Source organism: Phaethon aethereus (genome assembly GCF_964289735.1).
Source record: "Phaethon aethereus genome assembly, chromosome: Z".
Classification (NCBI taxonomy): Eukaryota; Metazoa; Chordata; class Aves; order Phaethontiformes; family Phaethontidae; genus Phaethon; species Phaethon aethereus.
Window position 1 is genome coordinate 12,878,855 of NC_138577.1, and position 16,749 is coordinate 12,895,603.

Below are 16,749 nucleotides of genomic sequence, written 5' to 3' on the forward strand. Positions count from 1 at the left end.
TGAGGATATCGGCACACTGCCGCAGAGCTGCCCACACACCCACAGCAGCACCAGTGCACGTCACTCTGCCGTTACACGTGCACAGCACCTCCGCCTCCAAGTCAAACAAGCAGCGCTTGGAAAGTGCAATTTCCCCTGTTGTAGGTGGAAGAATGTACAATCAGTGAGACAACGTGTCCTTGACTGACAACAACATACTGGCAGAGAACTTCAGAGTCTGCACAGAAAAAAAAAAAAAATGCAGGAAATGCTGAAGGTATACTTGAGGGCCGGTCTCTGTTTCCACACCCGACCTTTGAGCATTTGGTGTGGCTTAACTGCTTTTTAGCTTCCAGTGGCTCTGTGCTTGGGATCAAGTATGTGTCATAGGTGGCTAGATACCTCAAATACTACAACAGATACCAGATCTCAAGCACAGATCAGGCTATCGCCATCTGAGTATGTACAAACAGAATAAGACCATTTTGCCAGTTGAGAACATGCCATCCAGACAGTGGATGTATATCAGTATATAAATCAGTATATAAGATTTTTTTAGTTTTCATTGACTTCCTTCCTCCACAAAAGCACTATCAGTTAGCACTCCCGTGGTTCAGGTTTGTCCTTGTACCCTCCAACAAACACAACAGCTTCATGAGGTCCTGCAAGCACTGTCCAGCTGCAGGTTTGTAACTGCTCCAAGCTGTGAAGAAAAGCAAAGTCATCTCCAGGAGATCCAAGTGCTGTACCACAGCATACCAAGGCTGTGACTAACGTCTGTTGGGATTGGGAAGGCAAGAGGAGCCAGTGGAATCTGCAGGACAGGACAACTTGATTGCAGAGAGCATTTGCCACCTGGGGGCAGCTGCTGCGTTCAATACCAACCACTGAAACATGCCATCCAGACCCCCCAGACTAAGTTAGATTGACCAAAGAGACCACAAAGAATAGTAGAGCCTGGTGCATCCCTGTGCTGTGGTCTAACAGGAGTGACTTTCTCCTCTCCCTCCACCCTAACTTTGCTCATGACAGGTAGTCTTATTAATGAGTGTTTCACCACTCACAGAGAGCAAAACCATGAACTTCCTGTGACAGCAACATCGGTTAACAGGGTTGCAAGATGCACAGGAGTAGCTCAGACTCTCACATCTGAGACCACAAACTTCTAGCAGAAAACAGACCACTGACTTCTCGGCAAACACCCACAGGTTACTCTTTCATTTCTTCTGTCTCCCAAGACGAATACTATGACTGTTCTCCATCCCTAAGAGCCCTACCAGGAGCACCTCTTCCACCTGCTAACTTCACAGCCACCACTTTGTGAAAGCACTTCATGTAAAGCACAGGCACTGATGGCTTGCAGGCTAGAGAAATGAGTGGGGCTCAAGTGACCTTCAAGGCCAGCTCCCTATCCCACCACAACACTCAGCAGTGATTCAACAAGTCATTTCCACACCACAAGGACTGAAAATACTGATAAAATGATCAGAAGGCCAATGTAAAGAAGGGAATATTAAATCAAACAAGCTGGCAATTGACATTTTAATTGAGATGACATTTAAACTGTTCTCTACAACACCCAGAACAGGCAATTAGTGTTTTGAGGCTTTCTCTTTCTCCTCCATACTGTTTGAGGCTTTCCCTGCTAGTTGATGTTGTTTGAGGCTTTCTCTACTAGTTGGTGCTATCTGTTGCCCTGCACAGTTTCAGCAGAACAACAGTGACACCATGGAGTAAAACGCTCGTTGACACTGGTACGCTCTTTGGTTACAAGAGCCCATTTTTTTTCCCCTTCTAATGCACAGAACTGCCCAGGACAATAAGATTTTCCTTGACCAGATTCCCAAAGGTCTTAGGGGGAAAAAAGCTTCTGTTTTTCTTTATCCTGCTCTTTGTTTATATATGGCAAGCTCTCCTTTGGGAAAACAGGTTCTTTTCATTATGCATAACCTTTACGACAGCAGTTATGGTGGGAGTTGTTTCTCCAGGGAGGAGCCCCCCATGGCTTTCCCCAGAGCTGGTCAAGTCTTTCCAGTGCCACATCCCTCCGGAAGCAAACCCGACGTGTTCAGCCGCGTTACCTGCATCGCAGCCCAGCTGCTCCCACAGAAGCCAGCTTTGTTTGCCACGCACCTCCACCCGCGACCTGCCCGCTCTCCTGTCTGGAAAGCGGGCAGGTCGGGAAGAGCGATGCGTTGCGAGCCAGCAGCAGCGGAGATGAGCTTCGCCTCCAACTGCGGCAGGGAGAGCCCAGCGAGCGCGTACTGGCCGCCACCCGGACCCCCACCTGGCTCCACCGCGCCCCCGGCCCGGCCCAGCCCGGCCGCCCAGCCGGACCTCACCTGATGACGATACACTGGTTCCGGGGACCGCCGCCCCGCCGGCCCAGCATGGCGTGGTAGGCCCGGCTGGCCACGGCGAAGATGTGAGGCGGCAGCCTGCCTGTCTCGTGGCACCGGTACTGCTCGGAGACCTGGGGGGGAGCAGCGGTGGAGAGGTGGTGAAGGGGCTGTGGGGGCAATGGGGCCCGACGGCGGGGGCCGCGGGGACTCACCTCTCTCCCGTACAGCGGCAGGGGCTGGAAGGGGTTCATGGCGATGAGGATGTCCCCGACGTCGGTCTGGCGGAGAGGGGAGAGCCCGGTCAGCCGAGCGCCCGCCGCCGCCCCCCGCCCCGTCCCCCGGCACTCACGTAGACCTGCTGCCGCAGGAACCGCTCCCGCAGCCCGCCCAGCAGCGTCGCCTCGTCCAGCTCTGCCAGCGCCGCCAGGTCCCCGGGCGGCGGGCGACGCTCCCCCCGCGACACCATGCCGGACCGCTCCCCGCGCCAGCGCCGCCGCCCGGCTGCCCGCCCTCCCCGGCCCGGCCCCGGTCCCGCTCCGCCCCGGGACCGCCCTCCGGGGCGGGGCCGCCATTTGAACGCGGGGCGGCGGCGGGGACCAGCAGGTAACGGGCGGCGTGGGCGGTGTGGTCTCGCGCGGTGCTGGGTGCGAGGTGGCGGGTCTCGCTGTGGAATGTTGCGAGTGGGTGTGGATATGTGCTCAGCCCCCGTCCCAAGGGCCCCGTCCCGGAGCCCGCGGGGAGCGGGTGGGGTGGCCGAGGGCTGGGGTCGCTGGGGCTGCCCTGCCGTCCTGGAGGTCCTGCCTCGGGTCTGGTGCGCCGGGGGTGCACCCCGGAGCAGCGCCGAGCCGCCCCTCGGGTGGGAGGCCGCCCTGCTGCGGCGGTGAGCCGGCTTGGAGCAGGCAGCGGGAAGCGAGTATGAGCCGCCCTGTGGCCTCGGGAGCGGCGCCTTCCTGCGGCCTCTTCCACAGCAGCCGCCGGCCTCAGAGTGGGACGTGGAGCTGCGCGGCCCTTGGAGCTGACCCACGAGGTGGTGGGTGCTTCTGAGACATCAAGAGTGGCTATGCTGCGATAATAAAGGGAGATTTTTGGAGTATAATCAAAACAGAAAAACCTAGAAGTGTTGCAGGGAGTATTGCTAATAGGGCATTGTAAGGTAGCTAACTGTACTGAAAGTATTCAGTGGTTTCTATTCTGAGAAAAGAGAAGCGAGCTGGAGTACTGCTGTCACCTGCAGGTGAAGTATTTTGGGGAGGAGTGGCTGGAGAGCTGCTCAGCAGAAAATGACCTGGGGGTGCTGGTTGACAGCTGGCTGAACATGAGCCAGCAGTGTGCCCAGGTGGCCAAGAAGGCCAACAATGTCCTGGCCTGTATCAGCACTAGTGTGGCCAGCAGGAGTAGGGAAGTGATCGTGCCCCTGTACTCGGCACTGTACCCGCCCCCCCGACAAATCTTATGGCTGTTTTCTACTCTTGCCCACAGTACCTTTTCCACTCACTAACTTTCTTGGGTTTACTGAGGATTTTGCACGAGGAACGGGGCAAAGCACAGGAAGCAGTGGTTTGGGAGTTGGACACACACCTGAGATTTGCTTACACACGTATCGTAATGTACTTCTTTTACTTTCATAGTCTGGTATTTCTAACACTGTTCTTCTGGTTGATGCGGGGTTCCTGTGCCCACAGGGAGGAATGCAGAAGGAAACTGTTAATGATGGTTGCTGGCAATTGACTTCCCTTCTTTCAAAGTGAAGTGTAGAGTTTGTAGCTCAGAATTCCAACCTGCGGCATAGGTTATTCTTTTGTTGTGTGTCCATATCTCTTGGCTCCTCAGGATCAGTTATATCAGCCCTGAGGCTGCCATGAGTGACTTCTCCCTTCTGTTCATGGATGGAGCAAATGCTGTGGAAGACCAGAGAGCTCGCTGGGAGAGAAAGCGCAGCCGGACAACAAAGGAGCTGCTGGCAACTGAAGACAAATACCTTGAGCAGCTGGATTTGGTGGTCACGGTGAGTATTTTGGTCCTTTCTGATATTTGGGTACCTTCAGGCAGCACCTACTTACTTGTGTTGTCATGGGGAAGGGTCAAGAGCAAGATTTTGATACATCCCTACTGCATGGGATGACTGCTGGGGCGGAAAGGTTTTTGTTGTTGTTTTTCTTTTACCTCCTCTGTAATGTCTGATAGCTTGTGGTTTTGGCCCCTTGGCTTTGGTGTGTACACAGACATAAATCTTTAAGTTTTTATTGTATAGGGACCTTGCCTTAAGATGCCTGAGATATATGAAACATAAGAGCACAGACAAGACAAAGATAGATGATGAACAAGGTGGAAAAAAAAGGTGCATCTAGGAATACTGAAAAAAACCTCTGTCAGTGCTGTAGTGCTGTTGCATGTGTTTACAGTTATGGTCAAACTTGCCAAGAGGCTTTACACCTGATGATAGATGTCTTAGGTACGCATTCACAATATTTTATATCCTTTTGAGGTAAAGAGTGTGCAGGCTGCAGCTTCTTGCTTCTGCGGTCTGCCATGAATAACTTTTGAGACACCTGTGAATTTTACCTGTTTGAAATCTCTCTTTTTTCTTATTTAGTTCTTTGTGACAATTTTAAAGGCCAAAGGGACGCTGAAACCTGCTGTGTTGGAAACCATATTTGGACCCCTGGAATCCATATATTCAGCCAGTCAGTAAGTGAACACACTGATGTAAATCCTGTAATTATATGGGGAGGACCTTATAATGATGAGACAGTGAGATTTCAGGAAATAAAGCTGACACCTTGTAAAACAGGCATTCGCTTCTAGTGCTACTAGCCTTGGTGGCACTTGATGTACTCGGGAGACTGCTGATCTGTATTCACATATCTGGATGCCCAGTTGCTCTCTGGATAGTGGTTTAAAGCCAGTAAGTCTGCTCCACAGTATTTTTAAGGCATGTTTTCTGTAGCTTACTCTGTGACCACCAAGCACGTATTTGGCACAGAAACTGGATGTGAGGTGGAGGCTGACAAAGGAAGGTCAGCATAGGAGTGAACCACAGGAAGCTGTGAAAATGCCACCAATAATGTACCTCTCACAAGCTATCTTTGCTCCTTGTGCACAGTGTTCTCTCGCTTCATCTGAAGAGAGGCAATCTGGGACCAGGATTGGAAAATTTCTGTCAGAATGTGGAGCTTTATGGCCACTATGCTGAGAATTTGGAGCAGGCAAATAAAACCTTAAGGGTAAATATCCCCTTTATTCTTCATGTTCTTTCTTGACTCTCTTTCTCTGTTCTTGAAACAGCCACATCCTTCTCTTTTTCTTCTGTTTCCGGAGTGATAAATTTTCTTCCTTTTTATGGGCTGCTGCTATTTTCTCAGTCTTTCTTCCACAGTAGAATGGTGAAAACTTCTCTACTTATTTAGAGCTTCACATTTTTGAAGCTTGTTTCAGGTGTTTGTGTATGTACGTGCATATGCTGAGCACAGCTTCCTCAGAGTTCTGTATTTACTCCCACTCCTGCTTGGCTGCTAAGCCTGGAGAGTGCAGTGGGAACACCAGGAGACAGTGATCTCTTTCTAGAGACTTATCAGGTCTCCTAGTCTTTCCCACTACCACTAACTGTATCCTAACAAGGTCTCCTAGTCTTTCCCACTACCACTAACTGTATCCTAACAGTGGGATTTCCTTTTCCTTCCCAATTTTTTTCTAATGGTAGAAGAAAAATTTTTCCTTCCTTTCCTTCCTTTACCTCTCCAAATACAACCTGTCTTCGAAGAAATTTCAGAAGGATATTATTTTTATTTCAAAGTCTTCACAGCTGTATCTGGAATTTAAACCACCTGTCTTCCAATTTCTGTCTGTGCTTGTTCCCAGCTGCAGGATGTACTGGGATGTTTCCCTTCTGTTCTGTTTGCATGCATATATTCACACTTCTGACTTCCTAAGTGAAAGAGCCATTTTGGATACTTGCCTTGAGGTGATGGGAATGGGATGCATTGCTTTGTCTTGAAATTAATGGCAAAAAGCCACAGGTGGACTCCTTGTTTTCCTGTCTGAGTCAACCTTCCTCTCTTACTTCATTTCCATTTGCTGAGTACACTAGCTTTATACTGCTGTGCATGTCTGAAGAGGGGAAATTGCTTCCATTACTTGCTGGAAAATGGAGATCAGGAGAAAGGGAATTTCTTGCCCATGGCCACAAAAGAAGTTGTTGGTGCTTGTGTTTAGGACTGGAGTCCTAAACTCTGAGAGTTTTAAGAGTTCCATGTTCCGGTGCAGACTAGGGCCCTTTATTTCTTTCTACAGTCTGAAAGCTATATGCCTTTTCTGCTGCACACAGGAGCAATTGAGGAGAAATAAGTCATTCCGACGGTTTAAGAAACTTCAGGAGACTCGACCTCAGTTTGAAGGGAGGAAGCTAGAAGATCTGCTTCCTTTGCCTCTGCAGAGGTTGCACCAGTAAGTAAGCAATTTTGAGTCTTCAAGCTAACGTACGAGAGGGGGAAAAGGAACATAACAGTGTCTTTATTGCCATGGGAGGTAAAGTTGCTTAATGTGTCTCAAAATCGGAGCATAGACAGCAATGAAACAGACCTGAAAATGTGCTTGTAAGGTGGAATCAGTGTACATGGATGGGAGATGATGCAGGGAGGTAGCTGTTTAGCCCTGGCTCCTGAGCCCTTCATCTAGCTCTCGGGTAGAATTGAAGTGGAGGCTTTCCATCATCTCAATAAGCTACTGAAGTTAGGTGCTGAAGGAAATCAAGCTGTCTGAAGTGCTGCAGAAGTGGTGCTTTCTGCCAGAGATGGTCTTGCTTCGCTTTTGTGTGAGTTGCTGACCTGGAACATTGTGACTCTTGTCTCTTGTAGATGGTTGCTTTTGGAGAGAGATTAATGAATGCGGGGGAGCTTTTCTCTCCTCTCTGGTTATCGGAGCCATATGCTTTCCTCAGATTTGGTGCCTTTCACAGTTGTCTGAGCCTGGACAGATCCAGTCTGGATTGCTGCCTTCCCAATCACCTCGGGGCATCATCTCCCCTCTGAAAAGACAGGCTGACTGCACGAGGCAAATGCTGCCTGCATTCAAGGGCTGCCCTTTCCTGGGGAGAGGATGTGAGTAATACAGAGCACAGGTAGTTTGCTGGGAACCCAGCTGCTATGACTATACATCAAATAGCTGCTCTTCAACCACAGTCTTATCCATGCTAAAGCAAATTTGAGATTGAGCGCATGGCTTTTTTGAAAATAACTTGAAGTGAGCACACCACAGTCTTTCAGGCAGCTTTATGTAACTTTTTTAATCAGCTTGGCAGATATAAACATAAACTTTCTTTTTACCATAATTCTTTGGGTTGTTCCTTTGAATTTGTAAAATAGCAGTATACTTGTTGCTGTCCAACTGTGTGGAAAAATGGTGGCTTTTTAACAGGAGGTCTGAATCAGCTCTTTCATATTCAAGGTTCTTTGAAACTTTGTTATATATACTGCAGGTCATATGACTTCTGCCAGTTCGTGAGTCTGTTCAATGTGGTATTTCCGGTCTTGTTCAATATCTTTATTGGTGACCTGGATGAGGGGATTGAGTGCTCCCTCAGTAAATTTGCAGATGACACCAAGTTGGGTGGGAGTGTTGATCTGCTGAAGGGTAGGAGGGCTCTGCAGAGGGATCTGGACAGATTGGATCAATGGGCTGAGGTCAACTGTATGAGGTTTAATAAGACCAAGTGCCGGGTCCTGCACTTGGGTCACAACAACCCCATGCAACGCTACAGGCTTGGGGAGGAGTGGCTGGAGAGCTGCCCGGCGGAAAGGGACCTGGGGGTGCTGGTTGACAGCCGGCTGAACATGAGCCAGCAGTGTGCCCAGGTAGCCAAGAAGGCCAACAGCAACCTGGCCTGTATCAGCACTAGTGTGGCCAGCAGGAGTAGGGAAGTGATTGTGCCCCTGTACTGGGCACTGGTGAGGCCGCACCTCAAATCCTGTGTTCAGTTTTGGGCTCCTCACTACAAGAAGGATGTTGAGGTGCTGGAGCGTGTCCAGAGAAGGGCAACGAAGCTGGTGAGGGGTCTGGAGCACAAGTCTTATGAGGAGTGGCTGAGGCAACTGGGGTTGTTCAGTCTGGAGAAGAGGAGGCTGAGGGGAGACCTTATCACTCTCTGCAACTACCTGAAAGGGGGTTGTGGTGAGGTGGGTGTTGGTCTCTTCTCTCAAGTAAGTAGTGATAGGATAGTGATAGGACGAGAGGAAAAGGTCTCAGGTTGCACCAGGGGAGGTTTAGACTGGATATTAGGAAAACTTTCTTCACTGAGGGGGTGGTCAAGCATTGGAACAGGTTGCCCAGAGGGGTGGTGGAGTCACCATCCCTGGAGGTGTTCAAAAGATGTGTGGACGAGGCACTTCGGGACATGGTTTAGTGGGCATGGTGGTGTTGGGTTGATGGTTGGGCTTGATGATCTTAGAGGTCTTTTCCAACCTTAATGATTCTGTGATTCTTCTGTCACTCAGACTGAAAATAGTTTGACTTTATTGGGAGAAAGCATTTGTGGAGGTCTGATTGTTTCTAGTAAAGACTGGAAAGGGGAAAAAGAAAAGGCAGCTCCTAGTTCTTACAAGAAAAAAAGCATTTCTATGTGGACAGCAAACATATGGTATGAAAGCTACCATTCAGACATAAAGCCAAATAAATAGTTAACAGACAAATTTATCTGTTATTAAAGGCACTTCTATGTGAGTGCTAAGAGAGTCTCATGAACTCTAGTAATATGTGAGGTTGCTTTTATCAGATGCCCAGCAAAGGCCAAAGGCTTGCAAATGTATAAAATATTTGGGTTAATGTAGCTGACAAATTTGAAGATAAAATGAATGTGATCAAAGAATTGTGGCCAAAAGCTACTTGGTTAGGCTTGGAGGAGTCTATTCCATCTCCTGGTGGAGTGTTGTTCATCATTCTGTCACTAACAGATGCTGCTGTTCCTGGTATCTTTTTGTGAAATAAACCTGCTCTCCCTATCTCAGGTACAAACATTTCCTCAGAGACCTGCTGGAGAACACCAGCCCATACAGTGCTGAGCACCAGAAACTTGCAAGTATGATTCTACCTGTAGATGCTGGCACTTTGATCTTGCTAATAATACTTGGATTCTCATCTTCTGTCTACTTACTCAGGAAGAAAAATCTTCCTCTTTCTGGCCTTCAAGTGGATTACTATTTCCCTTCTCCATCTTGATCAAGATGTCCTTGAGAACACATTTGGAATAAAAATGTAGAGTAACTGACTGGGAAAGTGGCCTAAGGGTTAGGTCAGACAAATGGCAGCTCTGTTTTTTATGATGAGGGTAGTGAGACACTGGAACAGGTTGCCCAGAGAAGTTGTCAATGCCCCATCACTGGAAGTGTTCAACGTCAGGCTGGACAGGGCTTTGAGCAACCTGATCTAGTGAAAAATGTTTCTGCCCATAGCAAGGGAGTTGAACTAGATGATCTTTAAAGGTTCCTTACACGCAAACCGTGCCTTAATTTTCTAGGATAATTCATGTCCATCATGCCATATTTACTAGAAATTAACATCACTTGTGGGGCATTTTTCCAATTTTTGATTTCAAATCCAGGAAATTATTCCTCTAATGTTTCATTGGCAAAGAAATGTTTTCTAGAACCACCGAAGCATTGGTTGGAGAGAGGCCTCTGGAGGACATCTAGTCCAATCTCCTGCTGAAATTACTGAATAAAATTGTTATTGATACTTGGTTTAAAACATTTGCTTCTTAATTTCATCTTATCTTTTTGCAGCAAGATAGATAAGGCATAATACATACTCATTTGTGATAACCTCAGAATATGCTGCTATAATTTCAGAGGCTGTGAAATCTGTTTCTGAGGTATCTCAGTGGGTCCAAGACGTTATTCATAAGAGAGAGAACTCATTGCAGCTACTTAGGGTTCAGAAACTACTCAAAGGACAGAAGACCCAGGTTTTGACTCCAGGTGAGTCTTCCTGACAGTTCTGTTTTTCTTCTGAGATAACTGGAGATATGCTCGCCTTCATCTCTGACTCAACTCATATTAACTAGTTTTCCCCTTCTGCCCAAATTCCATAGATAGGTGGTGAAGAAATATATCTAGTAATTCAAGTGATCTTTTTTTTTGTTTTCTTTTAAATTAAGATTTTTTGAGTAAGGTTAAGCAGCGGCCTAATTGTCTGACATTCAGATAGGAGAGGCTGATGACATATAGTTAGAAAGTTAGAAACAGGAACCTAAGAAGGTCAGGAGAATGAAAGACAGATGTTAAATAATTTTGGAAGACTGTAAGTAGTGGTGCTGTCCCTACTCCATTGCAGGAACCATAGATTTCTGAGTGTCAAGGGCCCAAGGAGTGTGGCTTTTTTTACCTTAAGCTACAAGCTTCATGGACTTCTGCTCACACCTTCACATAAAGAATCTTCTTTTACCTGCATGGTTGAACTGTACCAGGAATCAGAGTATTTGTGTTGGTAGCTGAGATACGGTCACTGGCATGTAAGATCATCTAATTGGATGACAGGTTTCTTTACGACCTCTCATGTGACTGTGTGCTCTCCATACCCAGAGCACACTCCAAACTACATATGGAATATTGTGAGAAATGTGTCCAGTCTGGGCAATTATGGTCACCTGGGGCTTCACCTGTGCCCTCACTAAACACTGCTATTGCAAAGGTCACCTAGAAACAGTGCTGCAGCTGGAGAGGAGTGTTAAAGTCACTGTGTGTAAAGGTCTCTAAGGCACACCTCCAGGTACTTGTGAATGTGGTTGTAATTCACACATGTGGATTCTTGGGTGAAAAAATATCTGTTACTGGAATGGGGAAAAGAATCAGAAGGGTAAAAGTAAGAAAACTTACGTGTTGAGATAGAAACAGTTTAACAGGTAGAGCAAAAGCCACGGACAAGCAAAGCAAAACAAGGATTTAATTTACCATGATTTTCATGGTCTTCAGCCACCTCCAGGAAAGCAGGGCTCCACCGTGCCTAACAGTTACTTGGAAAGACAAACATCATCACTCTGAACGTACTCCGCCTTCCTCCTTCTTCCCACAGCTTTATATGCTGAGCATGATGTCATATGGTACGGAATATCCCTTTGGTCAGCTGGGGTCAGCTGCCCCAGCTGCGTCCCAACTTCTTGTGCACCCGTAGCCTACTCACCGGCATGGCAGTGTGAGAAGCAGAAAAGGTCTTGATGCTGAGCAGTGCTTACACAACAATAACTAAAACATGCCTGTATTGTCAATACTGTTTTTCAGCACAAATCAAAAACATAGCCCCATGCTAGCTACTATGAAGAAAATTAACTTTATCCCAGCCAAAACCAGCACAGGTAGATAAAGAGGTTACTTATCAGAAGTTATTTTCAAAGATGCTCAGTCAGTGGGTAGATTAATTTATGATTCTCTTTCCTGTTCTTCTTAGAATCCTTTTGGAGATGCTAGCTGAAAGGGAGCTAACAGAGGTGTGTTCTGCTTGTACTGAGCATAAGCATGTGTGGGGGTGCCTGGGCACACTGAGGTATTGCATAAGTAAAAAGGTAAATCAATTGTCCTGAATGAGAGAAGTAATAAGATAACCCCATGGCAAAAAAACCCAACCCCAAAACAGTATAGCTAGACCAGAGATGGCCATTATTAAAGCATTGGGTCCACTTTTGTTATTGTCTCTGATATTCTGAGACATGTGGCAGGACAAGTATTGAGAGTCTATAGACACCTTTCCATTATCTAAGACAGAGAATTGTGATGGTTGTGTTTTCCATTAGCTGGAGTAAAATAGGTACTACTGGATGTGAAAAGCAGAAAAGTAAGAGGCAGGCTGGGACTTGCTAGTTTTGGGCCAGCGTTCCAGAAATAAGATAGCTTTTGCAGAACTGTTAAGATTGCATCCTGTTACTAGGAGGAGAGAGGTGAGAAGACATAATGCTATACATGCAGAGAAAAGGGGTAGCTTTGGAGTTGGGTATCTCACATATGGCAGTGTCTTTGAGATGTACTGCTCCCGATGAAAACAGACCCTGCTTCCTTCGCTGCCCTCCATGTATAGGGCAAACACATCTTAGCCAGAACTGCCTCCTTAACATAGCAGACTGTCATCTCTAGCTTCTGTCATCTCTAGTTCTGTCATCTCTAGCTTCCCTAGGGATATTTCCTTGCCTTTTTTTCCACGAGAATTTCCTGAATCATGTGCCCTTGGGAATCCTGAACACAGATCTATATCCCAAGACTCCCAGCACAGTCCAGCTCCTGACTGTATGCCAGGGAGTCTGATCACAGCTTAGCCTGAGGGAAGCAGTTCCCAATCCAGCCCCATGCTGCTGTCACCTTCCTTCCATTTGATTTTTAAACTTGGCCTGATTCCTGCACCTCACCCTTCTCTTCCTCAGTTTCTTATTCGGATAAAAGGAGTGGTTTCTGTGGAGTAAGCTAAGCAGGAATTTACTTGCCTCTGTGTTTTGTGACTGTAGCATATTAAAAAAGACACAATCTATAATTAAAACAAAAATGTGTTGCTTTTTAAAAGGCACTTACTAGATCAGCCAGAAGCTAAGGCATGAAAAACAGTGGCTGAAATTCTCTGGCAGCTGTTTCCCAGACCAGGCCAGATAGCAATACCTTATTATGGCTTTACATTTTTATAAATAATCTTACTGGTGGGTGTCTTCATAATTCCCATGACTTGATGTCCGTCTTGTATAATAATGCTTCTAGTTAGAGGCACTGCTTTAATTATTCCCTTTTGTGTAGATGTTATTTTTTTATTGCTGCTTACAGCTGGGTTTATGAAATTGTTTTGATTTTTTTCCTGCTGATTTTTCTGCCTTTTGTTTTATTGTAATTAATTTCACGTGTAGATGACAGTGGACCCTATTCTGTAAGATAAGGATGATATGGTTGCCTACTCAGACCTTACATTTAATATGTTGTTTTATATCTTCTCTCCTGTCTTCTTATTACAACAGTAATCTGCATTCTGTGGTCTGTTAACTACTGTATATAATTAGATGACCTGTGAAGTTTTTTTTAATTGGCACACACAAGCAAACAAAACAAGGAAAAAATGATAAATGTTCAAAGCTTAGCCTAACTTCATTCACCATTAATGACAAACAATTGGGCAACACAATTTAAGATAGTTCATCGTATGTTTTCCAAAGGCTTATGTTAATTTAAAGGTATGCATACCATTTTCAAATATTTTTGTTCTGGTCTCTTTAAACAGACTTGCATATCATAGTATCCTCTTAATTAACATAGTAGATTTGTAACAACTTCAGTCTGCTCCTCACATACTAAACGTTTTGGGCTGATGACTGCTGGTGCTGGTGAGCTGGCCCCAGTTGTTACTTGGTGCCTTCTAGTGGCTGGAATTGATGTAGAACCTGGTAACCTGCATGGGCAGCTCACTGTATTCCTGTTTGTCTCATTACATCCTTTTCCCACTCCCCCCACCCCGAATGATAATGTGACATCTGTCTTTGTTTCCTTTGCATGCCAGGGCGCTGGTATATCCGGGAAGGCTGGCTTTTGGTGGTGCCTTCAAAGGGAGAAGAACTGAAGCGCAGGATGTTCTTCCTTTTTTCTGATATCTTTGTTGCAACAAAGCCCTGCCACCCACTGCACCTGCTGAACTCCAACAAACTGGCGTGCCAGGCTGTCTACCCGCTTCACCAGTGTGTAGTGGATAAAGTGTTTGGCCACACGCGGAGCCAGGGAGGGCTCCTCAGCGTAAGTCTTCTCGCTTCTGCCTGGCAGAAGCATCAGTGGAGTCGAACTTGCAAAGCAGGTCTCTAGGTATCTCAGCAGCAGCAGGACTGAGATGATGAGTGTGGTGGCAATGGTAAATGCAATGAACTAGTCAGAGTTAGGGCAATCCTTTTCTTCTTGAGTAATGGAGGTCCTTTTCCCTTTGTGTGGTGTAAGCCCTCCTTAGCACTCTGGGGTACATGGTGCTGGTTGCTCCACGTAGCTCAGATGAGGAGGTCTGATAAGACTCTGATATGCCCTCATCAGAGCCATGTGTTTGGGGGAACAGCCCCACAGTCAAGTGACAATGAATACATAGCATTACATTGACTGTAGACTGAGCTGAGAAAACCCTGAAAAACAGAGAATGCAAAAAGATGTGGGTATTTTTACAACAGATACTGCTTGTGCACCTAACGCCTGAGAGCTGCAGGGTCTTTGACTGGGACTGATGCCTTAGGTAGGGATTTCAAGTTCATGTCTTCCTAGGTTGCAGCTCCTGGGGACCGTGTTAGTTCATTCCTTGTGAGCGATGACAAGGAAGACTGGGCAAGCTGTGATCTGCAGATGGTGGCAGTGGAAGGACCCCTAAGAGGCAGCTTGGAGTAGGGAAGGAACTGGATGAGGAGCTGCTGAGAACTGTTAATTGCCCACTTCCAAACACTCTATTAAGTCAAATTGAGTTGTCATCTGTGGTTGGAAGGAATGAACAAGACTGGCACTTGTCCGGCCTCTGGCTTCTCCCAGTACCAACGCTAAATTTTTCTGCCTGGGAAAGAAAATGGTGGAAATCAGCATTTTCAAGGCTGCGTTAAATTCAGTGGTGATAGCTTTCCTTTCATCAGAGTTGCTGCCTTGGCAAGGAATGCCACAGAGTGGCACCAGATTCTGTTTGCCTTTCAGCTTTCCTTTCCACACAAGACACTGTTATTGATGTCCAGTGACCAACAAGATATTAATGACTGGTATCAGAGTCTCACAGCTGCTGTCAGGTAGGCATCTATTTTCCAGAGGTGGAAGGGGCTGAGGGAAGGGGGCAGAACATAAAAATGATCATATTGACCAGTGTATTTGCATGTATTTCATGGTTGTAAGGCTAATAGAGAAGACCCACCTCTGTCAGCCAGGATACTAGGGAATAGTAAAACAGATTTCATGTATTAACAGTGAACTTCACTTTTGTTTTCCTCAACAGGAAGCTGAAAGCTTGACCCGCCTGAGTACCAGACAGACTGGCAGGACAACCACCCCTCTTGGTAGAAGCCTACACAATCTTAGGAAATGTTCACTGACATATAGTAGGGGAACTGCATTTAGAGGAACTACATGCAGTGCTTGTGAGATTATGAATGCTTTGTCAGCTGTCCTAATCTTAATACAAGTATTGGAAAAAATAGGTATGCAGACTAATGATTTGTATATAAAAAAATCTGTATCAAGACTTTTCCCCAACTAATCTTAGAAGCTTCTAGCTTTTTTACACTTTTTTTTTCCTCAGATTATTAATTTAAGGACAAGCAGAAGAGAGCCTGACTTGCTTTTCCTCATTAAAAGTTTTTATCCAACTGTCTTTCTAAATCAGTGTTTTCACGTTCATTTGTCTATGTATATGTCTACCTGCTCTTGCTTCTGGGTCCTTTGATCAAAATGGAATTTTTGGATAATGGTAACATGGGCATAACACTGTATTTTTGGCTAGTGCTACGGGGCCACAGTCATCTTCCTCCCTTGATGTATTTTTATCATTAATATTCTTTTCTACCAACTTTTGACAGTTATTATCCCTCCTCCTCTAAGAACGGGACAGGTGGGCAGACCCAGGGAAAATTATTCATATCCTACCTCTGTTTCTCATCAATCCCACAGAAAAGTTAATTTGCTGACCTATCTGAAATAAACTGGTAAGTACCAGGTTTATGCTGATGAAACAGCATTCATATTTCTAATCTGATTTCTAAGACATTATGCAGACAAAACAGCACTCACCCTTGCCTTCAAGGTATGCAGTAGCCTTATTGCTTTGAAATGCTACAGTGAAAAGCTCGGGCAGCACCTCTGTTCCAGAAGAATCTCCAGAGGGCTATGGTCAGCATTCTGTGTCATCAATTGCTGGTAATGTGCTAGGGTTCAGTTTACTAGGATGAAAGACCAATTTAAGGAAGAAATATAATGTATTATTCTTGAGTATTTCATTAAAGCCTCAACATGGACTTTTAATAATGTGGAAGCTCTGCAGCAACAGCAGTCAGGCTCATCTCTTTTATCGAGGGGGGGAAAACATCTGTTTGAATAAGATGCTAGGTCAGCTGCAGAGGGCAATTTTAAGGTCATTAGAAACATAAAATTAAGGTCTGTCTGAACACTGACTTTACCTAGTTTGACTGATTTTTCTTCTTCCTTAAACAGTACCACACACCTTTAATTTCTCACGGGAATTCGTGAAAACAGAAGCGGTACTGTGTGAGATAAGTGTTCTGAAGAGAGAATTGCCGAATTTTAACATCACTTGATTTTTTTTTTTCTTTCCATACAGCTAACTTACTACATAGGATCACTCATTTGTCTTGTTTGTGAAACTTGAGAGGGAGGAAGGAACCCAACATTAGGCCGGACCTTGAATACTGCGTTCAGTTTTGGGCCCCTCACTACAAGAAGGATGCTGAGGTGCTGGA

The 16,749-nt window shown here is 46.0% G+C and overlaps 1 protein-coding gene across 1 annotated transcript; it reads left to right on the plus strand.

Annotated features, from left to right (window-relative positions):
* Positions 1-4,179: 4,179 nt before the first annotated feature.
* ARHGEF39 (Rho guanine nucleotide exchange factor 39) lies at positions 4,180-15,073 on the plus strand (the record flags this gene model as incomplete). Its single annotated transcript, XM_082012803.1, has 8 exons — positions 4,180-4,326; positions 4,915-5,009; positions 5,425-5,545; positions 6,646-6,764; positions 9,320-9,390; positions 10,160-10,288; positions 13,830-14,059; positions 14,981-15,073. 8 exons carry the CDS (start codon positions 4,180-4,182, stop codon positions 15,071-15,073), a joined length of 1,005 nt encoding a protein of 334 aa, XP_081868929.1.
* Between the last annotated feature and the right edge of the window lie 1,676 nt (positions 15,074-16,749).